The sequence below is a fragment of the Balaenoptera physalus genome, assembly GCF_965194825.1.
Source record: "Balaenoptera physalus genome assembly, chromosome: 12".
Classification (NCBI taxonomy): Eukaryota; Metazoa; Chordata; class Mammalia; order Artiodactyla; family Balaenopteridae; genus Balaenoptera; species Balaenoptera physalus.
In genome coordinates, this window is record NC_138897.1 from 19,577,172 (window position 1) to 19,600,879 (window position 23,708).

Genomic DNA, 23,708 nt, shown 5'->3' on the forward strand with positions numbered 1-23,708 from the left:
TTCCTCATTTTGATAACTATACTATTTTTGTTCTTAGGAAATGCACCCAGAAGTACTAAGGGATAAAAGGATGTGATTGATGCAGCCTAGTTGCAGATGGTTCAGAAACAACAAATTACATAGTTTTAACTGCATTGTAATTAAAAACTTTTTAAAATAAAAAAGTAGAAAAGCAGGGAAATTTGAAAATATGTATTTTCTTCGATTTCATCCCTTGATCTTTTCTTGATTAGTTTCCAGTGGTGCCAGGGTATCTGTGGGGTTTTTTTATTTTAAGGTTCCTGGGGGATTTTAATGGTCAGCAACATTTGGGAATCATAACCTTAGATTATATATTATCCTTTCAGAAAGAGTTGCTAGAATCATTTTCAGATTGATCAGGCCCCAAGGGATAAGTAACAGAAACTCCCTCAAAATCGGAGTGAAAGGGTGAAAATTGATTTTGTTTAGTTTGGGGAGTTGAACGTGGTGTGATATTGTTGCATTCTTTCTGGGTTTTAGCCCACTTGGAGAAGCCTCTGGTTGACCAGATGACTTACTGTTCTTTACATACCACAAAAATTAAATGCTGTTCTTCAGATGCCATTCTCTGACAATTCCGCTTCCCAAAGTTGTACTGTAGGGTTGAGTATCAGACTGTACATTTAGGCAAAATGTATCCTGTTGAGCCCATTAAGTAAAATAAAAAAGATTCTCCCCTGATCCAAGCTATTACAACTTCACATTTGTGAAGTACTTCAAATTCATTTTTAACGGACTGCTTCCCTTCAAATACACGTGGACATAGATTTATAAAACTGTAAGCAGTTTATGCATTTTTGCAGTTTTCCATTGTATGTGTTTGATACTGATTTACCTCTTTTTAATTGCAACAGAGATAAAGAATTAGTAGTTTAAAACAGTAGGAACTACATGTTCTGCTGTGATCAAGGAATTAGATAATCTGGCTTGTTTGTTTAAGGGGTCTGTATCTTGAGACTTTTATAGGGCAGTATTAAAGCTCTGAGCCTTCTTATTATGCCAATACCCAGAAGATTGCTTTAATGAGAAGTAAAGGGCCTTTTTCCAATTACAAGGGAATAACTGTATTAAGTTCCTGTGTTATGTCAACCTGCTTTGATTTGATTACTGCGAAAGAAATGGATTTATCTGTCAGTGTTACTTAATTAAGCCTTCTCATTGATGTTTTGCAGAGTAATATAGTGTGGTTTGCACATTTGAGCCTAAATACAAAGAAAATTGGCCTAAAACTGAGACTTGACCCCGAAGATAACATGTAAGATTGATTGCTTGTCATTGCCAGGTCAGAGGCTGCCGTGTTAAACACAGGTGGAAGATTGGGATGTTGAAAAGATAAACTGAGAGTCAGTTTATGGGAGTGATTATTGTAAGCAAAAGGGACTGGGCTACAAAACTGGATTTTAGGGAAGATTTTTGAATATTTAAAGCTGTTTGGCTTCCCCAGTATTAGTCATGCGTTCAGAATAAAGGGCAAGATGAGATAAGGCTAGAAGAAACAGGAGGGGCAGATTTTGTTAAAGTATAAAAGGAAACAGAAGAAAAAACGAAGAGGAACAAATGCCATTTGGGAGAAGTGGACCATTGTGGTTTTGCAGAGCAATTACAGCCTACAGATATTTCAATTAAGCCAGCAGCCCTTTCTCAGAGCCTCACAAATGGCACCCCAGGGAGAAAAGAGGTAGAGGGGGAAAAAGAAGAAGAGAGAAAACTGTTACATGTTTCATCTTGGCTCTTTTTTCCCCCTCTGTTGGAATACATTTAATAAATTATTGATCAAATAGGCATTTTAAATATCAATTTGTATGTCTTAAGTCATTACAGTATTATGGATATTGCAACATAAATATTACATGTCTGATTTGGAAAACGCCTGTATAATTACATGTACTTGTTATCAGAGTTATATATTCTATTTTATTTAAAAATGAAGCATATTTCAAAATTTATTTCTTTGTTGTTTAATGTTTATTTTCTAAAGCATTTACCTTTTATTTCTCACCCTTTGTGACGTTTATTTGTAAATACATCTTTAAAAGGTACTAAGCACCTAGAAAAAAACCTCCCTAAGTTATATTCACTTTTAGCTTAGGTACTTTGAAGCTTATCTATTTAATATTGGAGTTCAATGGTATGCTGGTTTTATTTTCCAAAGTCTTCAGATATGGCATCTTACTTCCAATTGTTTTCTTACCTAATCTGAAATATGTCTAGCCTTCAAGAACATTATTTTAGTAAGACTGATTTTTATTAAGTGCTTTTAGACCGGTTACATTTCAAAAAAGTCAAAGGAGGCATATATAATTCACATTATTATACTCTTGCCTCAGTTGTTTGTGGCTCCTTTTCTTTTTGGACTCTTACTTGGAGAGGTGAGCTCTTGAAAGGATGAACTTCTCTTTAAGAGGAAGACCCTGACTGGTTAGTTTCAAACATTCGAAATGGAGGTTTGCTAAATAACACCCATTTCTCTGTATTTCGTGTTAGGTTATTCAAGTCACAATATTATTCAACTTAGATTATCGTGATACTTCCAAATTATATGGATTGATGTAAAGAGTTCAAGTTTACTTTTATCTCAGTTTCATAATATAACTGTCTACTCACCTTGAGTTTTCAAGAAGATTTCTGAGTTTCAGAATATGAAACACCACTGGCATATTTATAACATAATTGTTATTTGTTTTATTTTGTTACTTCTGTATTATCTGAATATCATGTTATATGAAAGTGCTTTTCCTGTTTTATAGCACTGTAAAGTGCAGTTAACTCCACATTTTAGAGATGAGATTATTTAGTGTTCATTTTGGAAAAACAGTTTACTTTGAACTTAAGGAAAATAATATTGTTTCAGTGTTTTAAAAGACGTATTTATAGAAGTTTAAGCTGGAGGTTAATGAAAGCTAAAATTAGCAGTAATTCCCTTCTGAACAAATTTTCCTACTGTACTTTTCCCCCAGCGTATCCACATTTTACCTTTCCTTGTACAGTTGACATATTTATATGTATGAGCTGTAAGATCATCTTATACTTGACCTTTGAGTTTTCAGATTTATTTGATAAGGACATTCTTGCATCCTGAGAAAGCCAGCGTGGATGGCAGTGCTCTGAAAATGGGATGCCCAGGTCCCTGTTCTTTATATTTAAGGTATCTTAGAATTTGTGTGGAATGCATTGCCACAGACATCATCTTTGTTTAGTCAGATTTGGGAAGTGCTGGAAGTTCCTCACCCCTGCCCAGATCACTCCTTTTGAAGCCTGTGTTGTTTCTTACAGAAGCCAAAAGAAGTGGTCATGGTTGTGTGGCCCTTGTCAATATCCGAAGCTCCTCAACTCTTCCTACCTCTGTCCTAGGACTCCAATTTGACTTCAAATCACTCTGCTTAGGAGTTCTTATTATACTGGGTGCTAATGAAAATGTGTACATCCTTCACATGCTCTTTGCTGATGAAATATTTTGAACTCTAAATTCATCTGGCACTGACGGAGAGCATATGCCATCTCAGTTTGTGTGAAGGGCTCAGCCAAGGGTTCTTCCTGGACTAGGAAATTAGTAGGCGCCACAGATGTACGCAGTCTGTGAGTCTCCATGATGGTGTGGAGGAGATTTAATAGTATCTGTTATTGCTGAGAGAAGGGTTTGAGACTGTGTAGACTTCCACATGCCTCAGAATGATTATCTTTCCAGAGAGAACTCAATCTCAGTCTCCCAGTGCATTCTGAGTGTGTAGAAGCTTTCTTCAGGAAATCAATATATTTCCATAAGGGTAGGAATTTGTAGACCCTTAGAGCAATGCAGAATACCACTTTGGTTGTTCTGACTTCATGAAATTCTAGAGCCCTGGTTGTTTGGCAGGATCTGGGCTCTAAGGAAGGAAAGGCTGGATACACAGTGCTACCCCAAATCAACAGGGTTAGGTAACTCTCACACTTGTTCATTTCAAATCAAGGTTAAACTTACATAATATTTAGTCTGTGTTCTTAGCTTGGGCCTTTGGTCAGCATACATAATTTTGGCAGCATATCATTTATACAGTATACAAAAATATGTTGAAATGAGATGCCAAGAGGGTATTCGAAAGGTAAATTAAGTCACTCAACAAATCTAACGCTCACTGAATTCTCATGGTCATTGTGCTGCAGGGGGTTCACGGAGAATGTGGGACTTGATTAAACATATTGGCAGTTTCTAAAAACCAGGAGAGTATTTGAGTCTCTGACCAGCCACTTAGCAGAACAGAGAGTCATAAAAATGTGAGACTCAGATTTCCTTGAATAAATCACAAGTTTATTTATTTATGCAGTTTGATTACCTTAGATTTTGGAAGGTGTTGGTAAATTTGGCACTTGTGGTAGGTATTGGTTACTGGTAGTCTGCTAAGGGTTTAACAATTATCAGTTAACTCATTTAACAAAACTCCTTGAGGTTGGAAACCTTATTATCCCTTTTATCTCCTGTTAGATACCTGCTTTGGGTGGATCCTGAGTTTTCACTTCTGTTCTCCTTGACTCAAGAGGCCATTACATTTTCTAGGTTGGCAGATGTCCTCAGGGCAAAAAAATGTCTTTTCTTCCTCCGTGGGTTCCAGCTTTCACTTTGATTTTGGCTGGATATTTTCTTACTATCTTGTCAGCTCATTAGGATTTAGAAGAAGATTAAAATTTCTATCTATGATGTTTAGTGTTTTTTTAAAGCCGTGAATATTTATTTATTTATTTATATAATTTGTATTGAAATATATAGTTGATTTACAATGTTGTGTTAGCTTTAAGGTACAGCAAAGTGATTCAGTTATGTATATGTGTGTATATGTGTGTATATCTATATATACATATATATATCTGTATATATACTTTTTAGATTCTTTTCCATTATAGGTTATTACAAGATATTGAGTATAGTTCTCTGTGCTATATAGTAGGTCCTTGTTGCTTATCTATTTATATATAGTAGTGTGTATATTTTAATCCCAAATGCCTAATTTATTCCTTTCCCCCTTTCCCCTTTGGTAACCATAAGTTTGTTTTCTATGTCTATGAGTCTTATTTCTGGGTTGTAAGTAAGTTGATCTGTATCAACTTTTTAGATTCCACGTATAAGCGACATCATATGACATTTGTCTGACTTACTTCACTGAGTGTTTTGTGGCAGAGTTGTCCCAATATACTAGCCTGCCCTGATAAGAATGGAAATCAAACCCACTTATTTTACAGCTGACAAAAATGAGTTCAGAGAGTCCAGGGAGTGGCTCAGACCATAGAGCTGGTTAATGCAGAGTCACGGCTGAAATCTAGGTCTTTATCCCAACTCTTCGTGCCGTGCTTTCTGACATTTGTCCAGTCTGTCTGATAGCTTTGATCTCGCTGTTCACATAAACAAAGTGGAGACTTGAGTAATCATAAGTTTAATGAGTGTGGATGGGAAATTGGAGAAATTAAAATTCATCTCTGTATATCTTTTCTCTAAATGGAGTGTTTGGTCCTAGTTCTGCCCAGACTTCACTTTCGCGTTTTGGTGCAGAAATGTCAGACGTTTTAGACGGGGCTTATGCAGAACTACTCAAATAAAATGAAAATTCGTGGATGGTCAGGTTGCCTCCTAAAGCAGCTGTCAAACCCGTGGAAGTTACTCAGTCTGTCCTTGTCTAGGGTAAAATAAATTAGAAAATTTTGAACAGTGGAGCCCACTTCAGTCTTTTGGAAGAATAAGTCTCTATCATTCACTTGCTTTTTGTCTTTTTCTGTATGTGTTCCCATCTTGGATAGAGGGTGACAACCGAACAAGGGAGACACAAGAACTCAATATTCAGACAGCTTCTATCGGGCAGTTTTTCATTTGTTACTTTGTTGCCTTAATGACTTTCCTGAATAATTTGGGTACTTTTATCCAGTGCTCATTGTGAATCTTGTTTCACACTTTGCCCACTCAGGAGCTTCTAGAATTTTGACCCCTGTCTCACAAATATCCCGTCCATCACAGTGTACATTCTTGATAAGCTCATCATACCTCTGGCTTGATTGTTCTCCTGCTTTTATTTTCCAGTCTCTTGATTTCTTCACATATCTAGTTTTATATATTTGTGTTGTGTAAATTCTGTAATCTTATGTGGACACAAGAGTGGGCACAAACTCCAAAATAAATACATCCACTCTGCTTGGGGAGAAGTGACTGGTGGGTAACATTTGAGCTGGTCATGGAGAGATCTGAGCTTCTTACCAGGAAGGCATTTACTGTGCTGGAGAAGAACAGTCCCTGGCTGTCACATGGACAGCACCTGTGTCTGCCAGCTCAGCCATTTACTGTCACCTTGGGAGGGTTTTCTGTCCCATCTAAGCCTCGGTTTCCTTATATATCAAATGGTGATACTGTTAGTCTACTGAAGTGCTTGGCACAGTGTCTGACATATTTAAGCTCATGAAATGTTAGCTGCTATTATTTTTTGAGACGTAAGGAACAGTTCCGGCAGAGGGAACTGCAGGTACAAAGATGTGGAGGTAGAAAGTGTGTGTAGTGTCCAGGTACACCAGCTGGGAGTAGGGAATGGCCAAGTGTAGGCCACGTGCAGGGTCTACATAAAAAGTGAGTCTGGGCAGGAGCTACTGGGATGTAGATGAGATGAGAATGTGGACCGAATGCTGCTGAAACCAGCCACCTGGGCAGGGATTTTAAGACAGGGAGTGAGTTAGGCAGTGGGTACAGGGTGGGACATGCATCTGTCTTGTGTTCCCATTGGAGGGGACTGATGGTCCTCAGACTCCTGTGTACATGAAAATTACCTGAGGACCTCGTTAAAAAAGCAGTTTTCTTGGCCCTACTTTTAGAGATCCAGGAGCGGTAGGTCTGCAGTGGACCCTAAGATGCTGACTTTGAAATGAGCATACTAGGTGCCTAAGATGTAGGTGGTCCTCAGATGCACTTTGAGATGCACTGGGATCGTTGTCGAAGAAATGCTTGCTAACTAACTGGCAGGTCTGATGAAGCTCAGTGGGAGGGAAGATGGAAACAAAGGTCTTAAAAACAAGTTTATATTCGTTACATGCTATAGCTTTGTGTCTTCTTGCAATGGACACATGAGCACCAGTTGTACAGATATTCTCTCAAAGGTAAAATATCATCAGAAGTCATACGATTGTTCTATTAGGGTTGGGAGGGCTAGAGAGGTGTCTTATCTTCTCCATCTAGCAGGAGGCCAAGGGAAGGAGAAACCTGTTAAAAGGAGAGCAATAAAAGGAAGGGAGCAGAAAGGAGGTGCAGCAGCGTGAGGTCAGGAAGTGAGAACGATGGAATGGGAAAGAATGGGAAAAGAGCAGTCATATTTGATTGGTTGGGAATCTATTTGTGAAGGAACCCAGCCAGTATTTAACCTGTTTTGAAAAAACTAGACTTCCAGCACTTTTAATTAGTGGATTGCTCACTTTTGAAATTGCCCAGTTGGGAATACTCAAGTTTTGATGTGTTTTATTTGCCTGCTAATTAGCAGGCTGCTTGGTTGACCATCATTTTTCTTTTATTCTGTGGATGGACGATGTATAGGAAGGTCTCTTGAAACACTCCAGCTTCAAATGCATAAGTCACTATGTATTTAGTAAGTGGTCATATTCATTATAAATCAAATGATAGTACATCTTTTGCTCTAACTCGATTCTTCCTTTTTGCTCTTTAATAGAATTTGTCCTGTAGCACAGGGCTTCTCAATCCGGGCACAATTGACGTTTAGGACCGGAGAATTTTTTGTTGTAGGGGTGTTCTGACATTTGTAGGATGTTCAGCAGCATCTCTGGCCTCTGTCCACTAGATGCCACTAGCTCTACCCCACCTCCACACCCTGCCAAGCTGTGCCAACCAAAAATATCTGCAGACATTGCCACATGTCCTTTGGGGACCAAAATCATCCCCAGTGCAAAACTACTGACCTAGAATTACTATGGTCCCCTTTCCTCCTTGTCTCTGCCTTCTTTTCATGTTTAAAATCCTCTTTGAAAATTGAAAAGATAAAATGGGTCCAAACAATACGAAGTCTTATGGTGAGTACAGGGATTCAACTTTATTCCTTCATTACTTTTTGGGCCAAATTTAAGAGGAGAAATCTCTCAAATTAATCCAAGCTGGCTGTTTCAGGCGAAAAGCAAGTCAAGATGTGCAGACTTCTGGTTGAGAGATTTTGTCGTTTATACTTCTTTTTTTTTTGTTGCAAATATTTGACTTGGAGTTAAGGATGAAGAGAACTATGCAGGCTACAAAACTTACTTGTGTGATAATCCCAAGGGTTCTAAGTCACTTCTTCGTGTACTCCCCCCAATTCAGGCTACACGAGATAGGCCAGGAGGTTGGGTTGTTAAACAGCAGATCTGGGAAAGTATTGCACCTTTTCTCCAGACTTCCTCCTCAGAGCTTCCATGACATCTCTTAAAGCTCGCAGTCACTGATTTTTAGCTGTCCACAGGGGATAACTGTTTGCATTTGCATTATCTTACGAAGTACTAACGAAAGGAACTGAAATATTTGTTTAAAAAAAGAGAGAAAGATTTCAGGCTTAGTGGTAATAGTTGTTGGTTGTTGTTTCTATTCCATCTCTTACTATGTTCTAAAACGCCATGTACTCCACTGTGCCCCCAAATAAATCAATTAAGTATACTGTGATCACTTCTGCTGATAATCAAATAGGAGTAATAAAAGGAAGGACAGTAGTGTGTTAAGAGAAGAAACAGTATCACTGAAATGTTAGAAAACACAGTAAATGGGAGTATGTCTCCTGAACCGAAGTTTCACACCTCCTCCTCCAGTTCTGTCAGAGGAAGCTTGTGATCGCCGTCTGTTACCCACCATGATAAAGATAATACAACAGTGAAACTTTTCATACTCATAAAGAGCCTTTCATCAAAAATCTCAAAGCCATTTTTAAATATAGAGTGACTGATCTTTCCAACACTTTTATGTTTTGAGCAATGAATATGGTAACTTAGCTGTTAGACTCTCCGTCCTTCAAGTATTTGCCACTTGAAGCACTGATGAAGCATCTAGTAATTGGTCAGCGTTAGAACTTCGCTGGTACAGGGTTTAGAGAATTCCAGCCTTCTGGGAGTTCATATAGTTCTCTTTGCCGTCATTTATCAAAAGAAAACATTGCTTTAACAACTTTCATATCCACATCTCAGTGCACAGATTAAGGATTGTAGCCAAACGGTGTGCCCATTAAAAAAAAAAAATTAAAAGACTGAGACGGTGTTGTCTTAACTTAAAAAACTTTAAAAAAATCTCCTAATATCCTTGTAATGTCCTGATGGAAATAGACTACTGAATCCTTTTTCGTCTTGCATATTTTGTTCATGTCTGTTGTTTGGTGGGATAAGCCTTGGTAAGAGGACAGAAAGTATCTAGGAGCATTATGGCATGGATGCAGCTAATATTAGTATGGATATGTACCTGATTTAACTTTGTGTGTGTGTGTATTAAGATTGTGTTAGTGTATTTTTAACTTACCTTGTCCGAAAGATTTTAATAAGACTTTAAGTGCAGTTTCAGGTCTATAAAAGTTGAGGCTATGAAACATTGTGAAGGATGGAAGTAATTTTTATGTTCATACCTCTGGTTCCTGAGGGTCCAGTTCATTTCTGCTGTGAATTTAAATGACTTAATTTAAGTAGATGGGTCAGAAGCCACTGTCATCATGGTAGCCTCGTGCCTGATTCTTAATTAAAGGCAACAGGAGATTAATTTGAAACATTAATTTAAAAGTGCATATGCAAAAAGAAAGACTTATTGCGAGAAAGCCTAAAGAGTTTTTCTCTTGTCCCTAGATGTAGAAGACAGAAGTAGCTCAGGGTCCTGGGGGAGTGGAGGACATCCAAGCCCGTCCAGGGTAAGTATATCTAATCTTTTTCCCACAACCAGACATCCACATATGTAAATTGACAAACTGTAGGTGAGTTTCTGTCTCTCCCACACACATCTGCCCAGATATATATGCGTACTGAGTTTAATGAGGATCAGCTTCTTTTTGGCACTTTTTTTTCATTCTCCTATTGGGTGTTATTATTGATTTTGACACCTCTTCCACTTTGGCTAACCAGAAGAAACATCCTTCATTAAATATTTGGCCTTACTTTGCCAGTTATTGATCCAGTGTTACAGAAAGTTATTCGTTGTAGATGGTGCAACTTTGAGAAAAATCCTAGTATCCCTGGAATGTGTTGGTGTAAATAAACCACTGAATAATTCTGAAGACATAGTATTAAGTTTTAGCCTCCCAGTATGATCTGCATAATAAATCTGAGTTGATTTCACTTTGTAAACATATGATTATCCCACCAGTAGTGCCTTTGGTCACCAGTGGGTTCATTCATTTATTTGGTCTCAAATTTTTGCCTTTCCTTTCCATGGTTTTTGGTTGTTAGTTTGAGTGTCATGGGAAGACCGTGGCATGGCGTGCGAGTGGGTTGGTTAGGCCATACGTGTTTTTGTATGTGTATGACCTTGGGGGTGTCATTTCACTTTCTTGGGCCTCATTTTCCTACCTTGTAAAATGAAGAAGTAGAACCAGAGGATCTTTCATGTTCCTTCCGACTTAAATGTGTATGATTTTATATATAGTCTGTCTTTAATGGAGTCATTTCTAGGCCCTCTAAAATCCATATCAGTTTTTATAATATACATATAATACCCCAAATTAAAAATAGTCTTAGAAAACGTAGGAAAACACCTGCCCCTCCCCCAGCCAGCTGTATAGCTAGATGAAGCATTCTGCAGGAGGTGAGGGGGTAACGTTTTGCTTTAAGCGTTCACATAAACTTGAGGTGGAGGGAGGTCTCTATTTTGGCATAAGAGGTAAGGAAGGTAATCAAGCTGTCAAAAGGAGGCCATCTCAGCAAGTCGTAGTTCGCCATTTCCACCTGTTCTTTGGCCTTGGGGTTCAACGCTCTAGTCTTCAGGGTACAGCAGGAGCTGTAAGCTTACCGGTTACTTTGTTGAGCGCTTGCACCAGCTGTCGAGTCTGACATTCTCGTGCATTATATGGATGGGTTGAGGAAATCTTTCCTCCTCCTCACATTACAGTCCGCACTTGCAGAAATAAATCCATTCCCCCTGACAGCAAGCGTAGGAGATGACAGAATGTCCCTCTATTGTTTAGTTCATTCAAATGTACTTAATTTCTTCTGCTTTCTCAGTTTAATACACGTAGTACTTTTAATTGTTCTTCTGAGAACAAGGTCCATTTAGGATAGTCCTGACTTTTATTTGGCTTTCATGAACTGTCTGGCCACTTTTTTTTTTTTTTCCGGGAAATACGTTAGTGAATAATTTTGAATCAATATTTTGTAATTTATATTTTCTAAATTCAGGGGGTCGGCACGAGACAGGTTATTGTGGCTGACTTGTATTGGACAAACATGCCACGTCTCTCTGTTTTCATCTTCAAGTGGTGATGTTTTTAGTCACCTTGAAACACTGTGCTGAGGTTTAAATTAGATAATGTATATTAAGCGTTTAGTAACTCTGGAGAGTGAGGACACTTAATAAATAATAATTAGTATTATGCAACGCCTGGCACAGAACCAGTGAGTGTAAGGCCCATGCTGGGGATTGAAAAATGTGACATCTTTTTATACATTGACATAGTGGCAGCATCGCATGACAGTATCATTCAAGTTAATTTTTATATATGAGGAAAGGCGATTGACAACGGGGTAGTTTGGAACCTTAAGGTTTCCATCGATTCTCTAGTGAGGTGGTGCACATTTTCATTTTTCCTACAGCATCTGTCCCTTTTGTGTGGGCAGATTCTGCCCTTTGGCTAACATGCCAACTGATACCTCTGAGTAAATTTGACTTAGTCTTTATGGGCAGGGCAACCAGCTGAGCAGCATGACTTTTTTTCCTTTCTGGTCATTTGATGTATCTTAGTAGACTGAAATTTGAACCATATAAGATAGATGATTTTAACTCTTTCCTGTATGTTATCCAATTCTTCCATTAAAAGCAAGTGGCTGGGCAGTTTAAAAACATTATTTTAATTTAGAATTCCCCTTAGAACCATGAGATGATCATAATAATGACAAATTTCCAAAGATTAGTGTCTGCTTTAAAACTATTTTTTTCTGGCATACTTTGTCCAAATTCAGAATTTATGCTTAAGTTTCTGATGTTCATTTATGGTCCTGTTGTAATAATTTTAACATTCTTATGTGTTAATTACTCATGGAATGATCCAATTCTCTTACAACCACAATAACAACTCTAAGAAAACATTGAAATTTCAGTATCATAAAACCCAATGCTGCTGTTTAAAAGGTTCTACCTTCGCCTTCCAAAGGCAATTCATTACAGGTTATGGGTAACTTTCCTATAGCACATTTTGCTTTTTTTTTTGAAATAATGTGGGCTTTTCAAAATAATGTAATATTTACAATATAGTTTATATGTATCAGGTGTTTTACATGCATTATTTCATTTGATCATGTCAATAACTTCATGCAGTTGGTTCCATTATTATTATTCCCCCAATTTCATGGCTGTTATGAGGAAGATGTGGGCTCTGCAGACTCTAGAGCCCTCTGTTTCCCACTGTACCTGTGAAGATGCAGCTTCCTTATAATGAGGTGCCAGGGTGGGAATGGTGGACTCCAATTTCTTTGGGTCAGAGAGGTGTCAATAATCGGGCATACTTATGTGCTGATTTATTCATGGCGAGTTTAAACTTATGCTGTTATTTTATTTGCAGAACTATGGAGATGGGACTCCCTATGACCACATGACCAGCAGGGACCTTGGGTCACATGACAATCTCTCTCCACCTTTTGTCAATTCCAGAATACAAAGTAAGGCTAATTTTGAATTAACATGCATTTTTTGAATGCTTATGTTTTACCTTGGAAGGGAGAATACAAGCCCAGACAGAGATTCTGTTTTTTAGGAACTTGGATTTTCAGCCAGTTCGCTACAGTAATTTTAAATTGCAGAAAAATATTGACAGTCTATGCTTGGTAATAGCATATACAGGACTAAGTTTTACAACCATGTGGAATTACCTAATTTCAGTGATACTGAATCCATGTGGAAAATTTGTGTTTCTTAGACGTAAAGCACTTCTCCCAATTTCAATGTTGCAACAGTTGTTTTCTAAGTTTAAGGTTGATGAACTGAAAGCAGTGAATATTTAAAATAATATCATTGGGCCTATCCATTGGCAATGAGATAAAGTCAGTGTTAGCTTGAATTTTTATTAAAGGGGTCATGGAAATCCCTTTAATAATAGGTTTAGTGTGCTTAAATCAAAGTAGCATGTTCAAGTTGAATTGTAAAGTCTGGTTATGTATTTATCAAGGCGTGAACTTTAGTGCTAATGGTCTAGGAGATCCCCATCCTACTTCATGAAGTGAGCTACATGTAGTTTGAGACAGTCTTCGAGTTTCTAGCATGCCTTTCCTACTGGCATCTTTAGCGTATTTTTCTGCTTTGACTACCCTGTAGGGATTTTTTTTTTTTTTCACAGCAGTAACCTGAGCAATGGAAAGATAATTTATAACGGCTTAGAAGGTCCCAATAGCTGTTACTTTAGTTTTGATTGGAAAAAAAAGATCTTTGTGCTAATAAATGTGAGTTTTAACAATATTAGTAAATCTCTCAATGTGGCCAAATCCTGTTGCGAATCCATCAATAAATGAGGTTAAATTTCATGTCCCAGGCTGTTGGACTATATACTCCAAGGAAAACACACAGCTGTACATATATCATTCTGAAACCATAATTGCAGATGCTTCTGAGAAATGTCCCAATTTTTAAGCCTTGGACACTATACTTGTTATATAAGGTGTATATTGTTCTTGAATCTCAGTCATTTTTTCAAAAGTCACCATCAAATCCATCTAAAGGGACTTCAGGTATTTAACACACTATAGTCAAAGCAGAGAAATACTAGGAATTTATTTTTAATGGGCAATAAAGTGTCATCCCAACTTTGAGGACCACGTTCTCAAAGTTGTGTTTGACCATAGGTTGTTCTTATGTTTGTTCTCTTTTTTTTTACTTTAACTTTTGTATTTATGTTTTAACTTTGTAGCTAAAGTAAGAATCCCAGTTTTTTTAATCAATTGTTGATAAGAGATGCAGTGTTTCCTGTTTCCAGTATAGACAGATGCAGGTGACTAGATATATTTGTCAACTTAGATTTTAAAGAAAAACTTTAGATTTTTTTCGATGACAGTAGTAATAATTCTAGAATCTTATATCATCCCATCTCTATTTCTCCTCATCCAGCTTCATAAAATAAAAGATTAAGTTGAAAATAATCATCTTGAGAAGTAGCACGTAAAGAGTATATTAAAGAATTTCCTTGGCAGATTCTAAACCTATCCTCCAATGAGCTAAAGTAAAATAGGATACATTACTACTCATATTGAGAAGTTTATGTTTATGTCCATGAAAAACAGTTTTCCTAAAGAACAACATGATAAATTAGTATTACAGAAGACACCAAACAATACAGAGATATCAAATAATTGTTGTTGTTCGTCTATCCTCCTGGGTAACTGTTTTACGAACCAAATTTGTTTTTCAGTCCAAATAGTATTAAAATATAAGTGGGCTGAGAGTCTAGAGCTGGAATGGAGAGAGCTGACTCTTTTCACTTAGTTGTTGTTTAAGCTGAAAGTCCATGTCAGCTGTGTTCTTTTATCCCGTCTGCCCTCCTTCCCATTAAACCCTTAAATATGGAGGCCAAGACAGTCTCCTGCATTGTGGTAGGAAATGCTACTATGTCCGGGAGGCTCCCACCCACTGTTCCCAATGAAAGGACTTCTCTGTTAGATAAGCTGTCTGGTCTGAAACATGGCTCTTTATTGTTTACAAACTGCTACATTTTCCACCTCAAGCAGATTTTTGCACAGAAAAGAATTGTGCTTGGGCTAAATGGTTTATCTGACATTAACGGTGCAGTGTCAGACTGGGGTCAGGGAAGTCACCCTCAGAGCCAGAGGGCATGGCGCAGTGTGCAAAAAAAAAAGGAGGAAAAGACATTTAAACCACTATGAAATACGTTGCATCTTTACTTTGGAAAAGGATTTTAAAGAAATATTTTTAGAGAATTAACTAGGATGCTGCATTACAAATCCACCTCCCCCCCGCTCCCCCCCCCCCCCTTTATAATTTCTCACATCCCAAATGCCTTCTTGATTGGCTTGAGTATCTCAGGGCTAGATTCAGGGAACAAAGATGCTCATTGATTTTGCCCAAGCTGCTGTTGATTTAAAATGAAACCACTTTTGAAACGAACCATGCTTGGTGCTATGCTGTACCTTTACAAAGAGAAGAGAGATCGTTTTCAAGAAATTAAAGACAACCAATTGACAAATGAAGACAAAGATAAAATAAGACCTATTAGTATAGCCAATAATTTGAACTCACCGAATCTATGGTATATCCTAAACTCCCCTATGTGTCCGAATCCATATTCTGTGTTGTAGTCTTTGTGGAAGTTTTCGTTCTACCAAAAGAAGATATTAGTCTTTACTGTAAGTTTTTGACAACAACATCTACTTTCAGAATCCTTAGTTTTCATGAAAAGTGCATAGGATTTCTTTACATGTCAAAGATTTCATTCTGCTGTGATGTCACATTAGGGTAAAAGCTATAGCATCAGAAATAAATCAGCCACTTTATTAGACCAGATTCTCTATTGTCAAATCAATCAAGTCTGTGACTGAATTAGGCGTCTGCTACAGAAATAAGTGACACTAATTTTACGGGAAAGAGTTATTAACTGCAGATGACCTATTTTTTTGGTAAACTGTTCACTTAGGTTTTATTTTATTGCAAGGAAAGAAAGAAGTAATGAACCACTCTCTTCTTTTAGGATTGAATTATTATTATATATTTTGTTCTTTATGGCAGTACACTATTTTGGAGAAATGATGCAGGCATTGCTAACATTTGCTTATAATTTCTTTTATAGTAACAAAACCCTTTATTACAATTCTGAACTCTGACTTCACATGAATGGTTTTGCATAAATGTTACAGTTTTTGTAATCTAATACTTACCTCTGGCACCAAAATACAAAAACTTAATTTATTTGTGTATCTCAAACTTATGCAAAATGGTATATAATTTATGAGTAATAGGTTGTCTCCATTAATTTATTCCTTTAGAAATAAGCTTGCATACCTGAATATAATACCTTATTTGGTATTAGTTTGAATCCCTAAACTAAAAATAAACACGCGAACACAAGTGCACTTGCATGCATGCAGACGTACGTGTGCACGCACACACACGCATGCGCACCTATTGTGCTAGAAGAATTAATGACACTTGGTTTATAAGGGTGCACTGCTCCTTCCGTTGCTGTCTGTAGTTACAGTTGCCATACAGAGTTTTGGAAGTTGATACTGTGTAAATCCTTTAAAGAAAAACATAACTAAAGTAAACAAAAAAGGCAAGCCCTGAAATTTGTTGTTTTAAAGAATAAGTGTACGTGGCTTTTTGTTTTTCTTTTAGTGTGGGGAAGTCTGGAGGAGTTGAGATTTCAGCACTGAGTCATCTAGCTGACTGCCTGCCTTGACCAATTCATATAGTTCCCTTTTTAAATTAAAAACATTTTTATTGAGGCATAATTGACATATCACATGATATTAGTTTTAGGTGTACAGCATCATGATTCAATATTTGTAGAGCAGACTCTTTTACTTGACACTTCCTGAGTCCTCACTCATTGTTTTCCTTGGGTAGAGACAAGCAAGCCAGTTTGCATTTTTACTTGTTTGAAATTCCCTGCCCTGTTTTGTATCTGGAGAGAACTAATCACTTCTTCCTTGTGTCTCCGTATGATTATTAATGATAATAATGTACACTTGATCTGTTGGAAACTTGTTCACTGCAGTTATTAAACAGTTTGATTAAACCTTTACAGGTGGTCAGTGGGTAGCTTTCAGAATATGCTAATAGGACGGAGGGGCCATGGGTCCGAGCCTTGTGCTTTTAAGAGGATTATATGCTATGAAATAGTTGAAAATCCTGGCAAGAACTATATGCAAAGAGTACGGATTTTTTTAAAAAAAACATTCCTGCTTGTTTGTTTTGTTTGCCAGGCATGAAGCTTTTGCAGGTAATTGTCCAAATATTTTTTTACAATGGGAGACAGTATATTTTCTAGCTACAACTTTTTGATCCAAGGAAGGATCTAAGCATGCATATTGCTTCTATTGTTCCAGAGCCTTAATTGAAAACCAGATTGTTTGAGTGAGCAAGATGCCAGTAAGATTATAGACATGCATTGGTAACCGAAGGATGTGAAAAGTGATACTTTGGTACGGTTGGGTGCAGCTTAGTTCAACATGAGCGGCTGTGTTTTTACATGTCCCCTTGTGAATGGTTCGGTTTCCTTATTGTGGTATTTGGTTCCTGTCCCACTCGTGGTACTCCAACAGTGCACTAAATAATTTCCTACCATAGACTAACTGATTTCTAAACTAGCTCAGTGGAACATTTTACTGCAGGATTAGATCGTGGTTCAGGCAGAACTGCAGAAAGCTGCTGGCTTATAGGATGACCTTTGGATCTCATCTGGGTTAGCGGTTGATATTTTGATTTGGTTACTGTGGTCATATTGTGACAGCTGCTAGCTCATTATAATTCGCTTCCACCGCTCCGTTTGCCGAGCAGGAATATTTAGGTTTGTATTACTTCAAAGTGTTTATGGCTACCCTGAGTCTAGCCCAGCATAAAGGTGAAGTGTTGTGAGCGCTTTCAAATCCCAGTGGCAGAGGCCAGTGGCACAGTCTTGTAAAACGGCGAATGTGAGTAGATGTTAATACAGGGAGTTTTTCTTTTCACTGTTAAAACTGGAAATACCCAATGAAGAGGCTCTTACTCGGAAAACGGTTTTGAAAATCTTAACACACAAAGGAAAAGAATGACCACAAAGAAAAATAGTTTTTTCAAAGCATGGGTTAGATTTAACTTGACCTCTTGGTTCGGTATCTTATTTTTTTCCATGCTGGAATGTAAATATTTGAAAATAACAAAACCTGGACAAAAAAGGCTATTATTTGACTTTGAAGTGCCAGAGGTCAAATAGTATTTTAGTAATTTTGTGAAAATGGAATTGTGAATGTGGATGTCAGCTCTAGAAATTTTAGTTCACTTTTTAATTGTTCTGAAGTTCAGTAGTGATAGCAGGCTGCTTACAAGTTCGCTAGTTAGGGATGTCTGTGCATTTTCAGTGCCTTTTTTTTTATGACACTTTTTAGCTTGAGGTTATCTTGATATCATCTGTTAGCTATTGGACTGATAATGTGGTAACAAGCAGTTTCTGAGAGAAGAAGTGTTTAATAGTGGTCTTATTTCTTGTTAGCTTTGTTTGGGAATTTTGTTATTTTAATGTTAGCTTAAAATGTCTTCCTGAAGTATTAACAAATAAGACTCTTTTAAGTATCATCCCCAATGATCTAATTAATGCTGAGTTTGAGTGAAGGCTGGGAGCCAGAGAACTGACTTTTCTACTCTCTTTTGTTACAAATGTCTGTGGGTCTTTAGGTCAGATCTTTTTTATATCTTTAAATTGAGGGAGGAACAAGTCTCTAGATGATTTCTGAGGTAATTTTCTCAACTAATGGTCCATTGATCTTTTAGGTATGCCATTTTCTGCTTATACGGTATTTTATCTTTAGAGATGTTTTAGCGTTCTTTCTAATCCATTCATCTCTATTTTGTGATACCTTCACGTAACTTTGCTAGTGATGTGTTTTCCAAATGTAATTCTTTAAAGCCTGATTCAAATGGATGTTGCTTTTCTACCTCAACTCATTGCAAACTATAGGTAAGGGATTAGATTGATAGGGGATAAAATAATAACTCACTAAGTTACCGTACATCACCGGGAGAAAAGTGCTATGCATGGGCCAGGCCTTGGCATAGAGTTGCAGGGCCTCAGCAAATGGCTAGTGGATTGTTTCATTCATGAATAAATTGGGGAAATCGGATATTTGGGTCTAAACCCTAAATGAAAAGCCCATAAATTAAAGTCAGGCCTACCTTTTACTATGTCAAGAAGAAAACCCTAAACCAGGGACAGTCATCTAGAAGCTCATTCTGTAGTTCTGTAACCTTGACTCTACAGAATATCAGGAAACAGACCATATTACAGTGTGGTAGATTTCAGTTTTCAATAAACACGCCACAGATTATTTTATTTATAAAAGGAAATAAGTAAAATCAATATTTTTTGGAAGGCCACTGAAAACAGTTGTGTGTCTCCAGTACTCAGATAAGGTAACTTGTCTCCTCTTGTCCAGTCAATAAACATTTCTGTTCCTCTTTCATTAGTCTTGTTTTCTTTCCATTAGGCTGCTTGCTCGATGGTATAGCGTAGCAATGCTGTGATAACCAAACACTTATAGTCAAACTAGGTGGACTAAACCAGGCTTTTTTAAAATTTAGAAGAACTGATACCAGAAAAACATTACTTGAAAACTATAGCTAGCAGAAAAGTGTAGGTCTTCTACATACCAGAGGAAGATTTCTCACATAGAAAGTTATTGACCCTAAGAGAAAATAAATCGTTTTCGAGTCAAGTCAAAGGAAAAAGCAGTTTGTGTCAGGTAGGCATGCTTTTGCTTGGAAAGAATGGAAAATGTGACTAATGGTGGCTTACGAATAATTTTTCTCATACTAGAAGTCTGGTGGTAGGACGTGGCTAGATTTGGTTTGCAGTTCATTGAAGTTCAGGCTTGTATCTCTGTGATTCCTTTGTCCCTTCCCTCATTGTCTAAAGGTGACTGTCACAGCTTCAGGAGTCAAGTTTGGGTTTGATGCAGCAAGAAGCAGGAAAAGGTGAGTCCGGCCGTATGGTCCCCGGCCCCGCTACATCCACGGCCATCTCCAGCTGCAGAGTTTGCTTCTCCAGCCTGTGCAATGGAAAGAGATAAGAGAGAAGGGAGTTGAGAATGCACATCGGGCTTAGCCAATTTACAGGGTTTATTTAGTTTCTTTTAAGAGAAGAATCTGTAATTTTCAATTTAGCAGCTTTGAAAATAAAGAACAAGGCTCCAGCTTTCATGTGAGAAGCAAAATATAAAAATGGGTCTCGACTCTGGATTCTGGTCAGCAGATTAGAGAGAAAGACAAAGAGGCATGGAACAGAAAGAGAGTATTGAGAGGAAGATGATAGAGAAAGGACCACGGGAGAGTCGCACACAGGAAGGAGTCGGAGGTGGGCTGTTCTCATTTCATCACCAAGGCTTGTGCTTCCCTTGTCCTTATCCCGTGATCAAGGCAACAAGCAGCCAGAGTCAAGGGCTTCATGTCCTCGTCATCCAGAACCTTCTCTCTTAGGTCTCCGGCTTGAATCCCTGCCAGGCTGTCCAGAGCTGCCTGGTCATGCAGCCGCCCATGGCTCCAGCCTCCAGCCTTGTCTCCAGTCCCTTCAGTGGTCTCTGGCAGAGCCTAAGGCTGGTGCGCACTCCCACAGCCCACTGCGGCAGCCGCTCAGAGCCGGCCTGGCATCCTGGAGCAGCAAGGTCCCGGGACATGTCACTGTAAGTGACAGACAGAGATCGTTCCCCTGGACCACTGACAAACAGGCTCCCGGGAACTTCCCTCCAACCACCTGCCATGTCGCCGTGAAGCACTCACACAAGGATGCCCGCTGCCGGGGGCAGAAGAACCCTCTATTTTACTCTAATGTGTATATAGTTGTATTTGTTGATCTTTAATGTGGAGGATTAGGTGCAACCAACAGACATTTAATCTTGGTCAGCGTGCCAAGACCGCATGAAACTGTGGTGAGAGCTGGATCCAGCTTTGGGCCAGAAGTTTCCCACCTCTACTGATGACAGTCACGGCATGAATCAGGCCCATGAGAACATGGGCTGGGGAAGCACTGTCGATCTTTAAAGGAAAGCAGGATGTGGAATAAACAGTGCCATTTTCCTTTAGTACTAAGTTTTTCTGTTAAGTTTTTCACTGGAAAGGCATTACCTTGAATTTTGCCGAAGCTTGCCACTTAAAATACGCCTGGGATAGCATTCACCAGTGACGGCCTTCTTGACTGGATCCTTGGGTGGAGGATCAGACACTTGGCAAACCTCTCCTTGCCCCTCAGCTCCAGGGGAAGCAGCAGTAATTTTCAGAGTCTATTAACCTCACGTGCCTGAAAGTTGTGTGCCTACCTTAAGTGCGATATTGACCTTCATTAAAAAAAAAAAATACTGTAAGCCTATTTTCTTTTTTTTTTTAGAGATTGATTGATTGATTGATTGATTGCTATGTTGGGTCTTCGTTTCTGTGCTAGGGCTTTCTCTAGTTGTGGCAAGCGGGGGCCACTCTTCATCGCGGTGGGCAGGCCTCTCACTGTCGCGGCCTCTCTCGTTGTGGAGCACAAGCTCCAGATGCGCAGGCTCAGTAGTTGTGGCTCACGGGCCTAGTTGCTCCGCGGCATGTGGGATCTTCCCAGACCAGGGCTCGAACCCGTATCCCCTGCATTGGCAGGCAGATTCTCAAACACTGCGCCACCAGGGAAGCCCCGTAAGCCTATTTTCTTTGTTCACATGATAACCTTCATTAAGGACCAGAGCAGCCAAGGAGCTCAGTTTGAAGCACTGCAGTCTTGAGAGGCCTCGTGGAATAGTGGCCTAGCCTCAGGGTCCCTGCGGTCTTAATCTTGGCCGTTCCACTTCATGGTGATGGGACTTTGGCTAAATTTCTTAGGCGCCCCAACTTTCGCATTTCTAAGGCGAGCGTAGTGATACCTGTCACACTTACCCCAGCATCACCGTTCAGCCATGCAATGACGTGGTACACTTTGCAGTAACCACTCTGCTCTGTGACTGTTATCTTAGGCCATTGCACAGCTACACATTGGTACTCTGTCACTTTTGTCTGTGATTAATTGAAAATTCTGTAGACTTTGGGTCTTGGGTGATGGCAGTTTGAAAACACCTTTACCTTCTATTGAGATTGGAACAGAAGGCAAGAACAGGTGGAGATAGTGTGGAGTCATCACTTCTGAAAACAGCAAGAATGAAATAAAAAGGTTTCTTTTTCAGCCTTTCCACAAAAAATAGTAATCCTAGAAAACAAGTACCTCTTTGGGGCCAACTTCGTGGAATTCAGATGTGCCCCTTGATGAAACATTTGTCTCCGGCCATTTTTCTCTCCAACTTAAATGTTCTCGAGGTTCATCGTTACCTGTGGCGGAAAGCGCCTTGGTGCGGATTGTGAGTGTTGGGTTGGGAAGCCCGCTGACAAGTTGAGATTTCTTCACCTACACTGTAGGTCATCTGCGTATGGAGTAACCTCTGGGTAGGACGCTTTTTATCAAGGGGATCCTATTACACGTCCCTTCTAGGTTCTGGGGAATGTTTTGGAGGTAGTCTTCCAGTTCAGTTCGTTCTTCTCCAGAAAAGCTTGGCAGAGAATGTTGCCTGTGTATGTCATTATCCTCTCATTCCCTTCACTCCCAAGGGGTTCTGAGCCTTTCCTAAGGAATCGTGTATGATTTTTGAGTAGAAAGAGGTATTCAGTGGATCTCATTTTATTTCCTCTTGCAGAATATCAGACCCAGGGACCAACAGTGGCCAACTATTTGGAGCATAGATTGGGACTGAATTAAATTTATTCCCAAGCACTTAATAGACACATCCCAAACATTTCTCATCTTCTTGACGATTGTTTATTAATCCTTCCTCAGTTCCTTGACACATGTTTCTTAATAGCAAAAACGATAAGGGTGTTTTGCTTTAAATTGGTGCAAAATATAGCTGGTTACATTGTTGATGTTTAAAATAAAACATAGAAAGCTTTCCTACAGGTTGAAAATTCCCGCTGAAGCCCTAGTATCGGGGCAGTGGAGGGTGGTGGGCTGAGCAAGGCTTGTGTTTAGCTGGCACTGGTTTGACTCCCAGCTCTCCACTCTCCCGTTATGTGATTTTGGGCAATCTTTAGTGCTCTGATGGAATTTCTCATCTGAGTGGTTGCTCTGCATTTAAACGGAGAAACAGGAAAAATATTAATACCTGGCCCTTAAATGCAGTGGCTGTGAATGATCATTACACTTACTTTTATTATCTCTAGGCTCTTTTTCTGTTCATTGGGTCTGACCAGCTTGGCAAAAGTAATGTGCAGACTTGAGACTCATGTAGTGAGTTTTGGCAGAATGTGGAAGTGATTAATTAAATGCCACCCCCTCGTGGGCCATATTAAAAGCTGAATGAAAATAGAATGTGTGTAATATCTGATAACATTTGGTGGAGAAGGGGGAGACAAAAGGAGAGAAGGATGAGAGAGAAAGAGACACATAAAAAGCTAATTTTAGAGCGTTCCGATCTCGAAGTACGATTTTCTAGCCTTGAATTATCAGCATTGGTGTGGCTGCCTTAGTCTCTGAAATTACTAGGTTACTAATTGCTCCTGCCTTTTCCTCACCTTGGTTATTCAGACCAAGCCGTACTCTTAACAGTTCAGTAGCCAAATATGAATGCTTGGGATGCGAGCATAAACTCTTTATGTGTAACTGATGGTACTTAATTGGGCAATACCAAATCGTGGAGAAGAATTTATTGGTGACCTTGTCTCCTACAGAACTTTCAGAGTATTCAGAAATGAGCCTAATATTCAGATTTTGGGAATCCTTAAAGCTTGGATTGACAGGATTAAATTCATACTTTATATTGTGTGTGGTTTTTTTTTTTCATTGCAG

General features: G+C 38.8%; 1 protein-coding gene across 12 annotated transcripts in view; it reads left to right on the forward strand.

The window, feature by feature from the left end:
• TCF4 (transcription factor 4) overlaps positions 1 to 23,708 on the forward strand; it is a 355,918-nt gene that overhangs the window by 109,456 nt on the left and 222,754 nt on the right. For all 12 annotated transcript variants that reach the window (XR_014252068.1, XM_082418477.1, XM_082418464.1 and 9 more), the window contains 2 exons: positions 9,817 to 9,878; positions 12,738 to 12,834. Coding sequence is in view for 11 of the 12 variants with exons in the window: in XM_082418477.1 (XP_082274603.1) it covers positions 9,817 to 9,878; positions 12,738 to 12,834 (159 nt within the window). In the remaining variant the exon portion in view is untranslated. The remainder of the gene's footprint in view (positions 1 to 9,816; positions 9,879 to 12,737; positions 12,835 to 23,708) is intronic.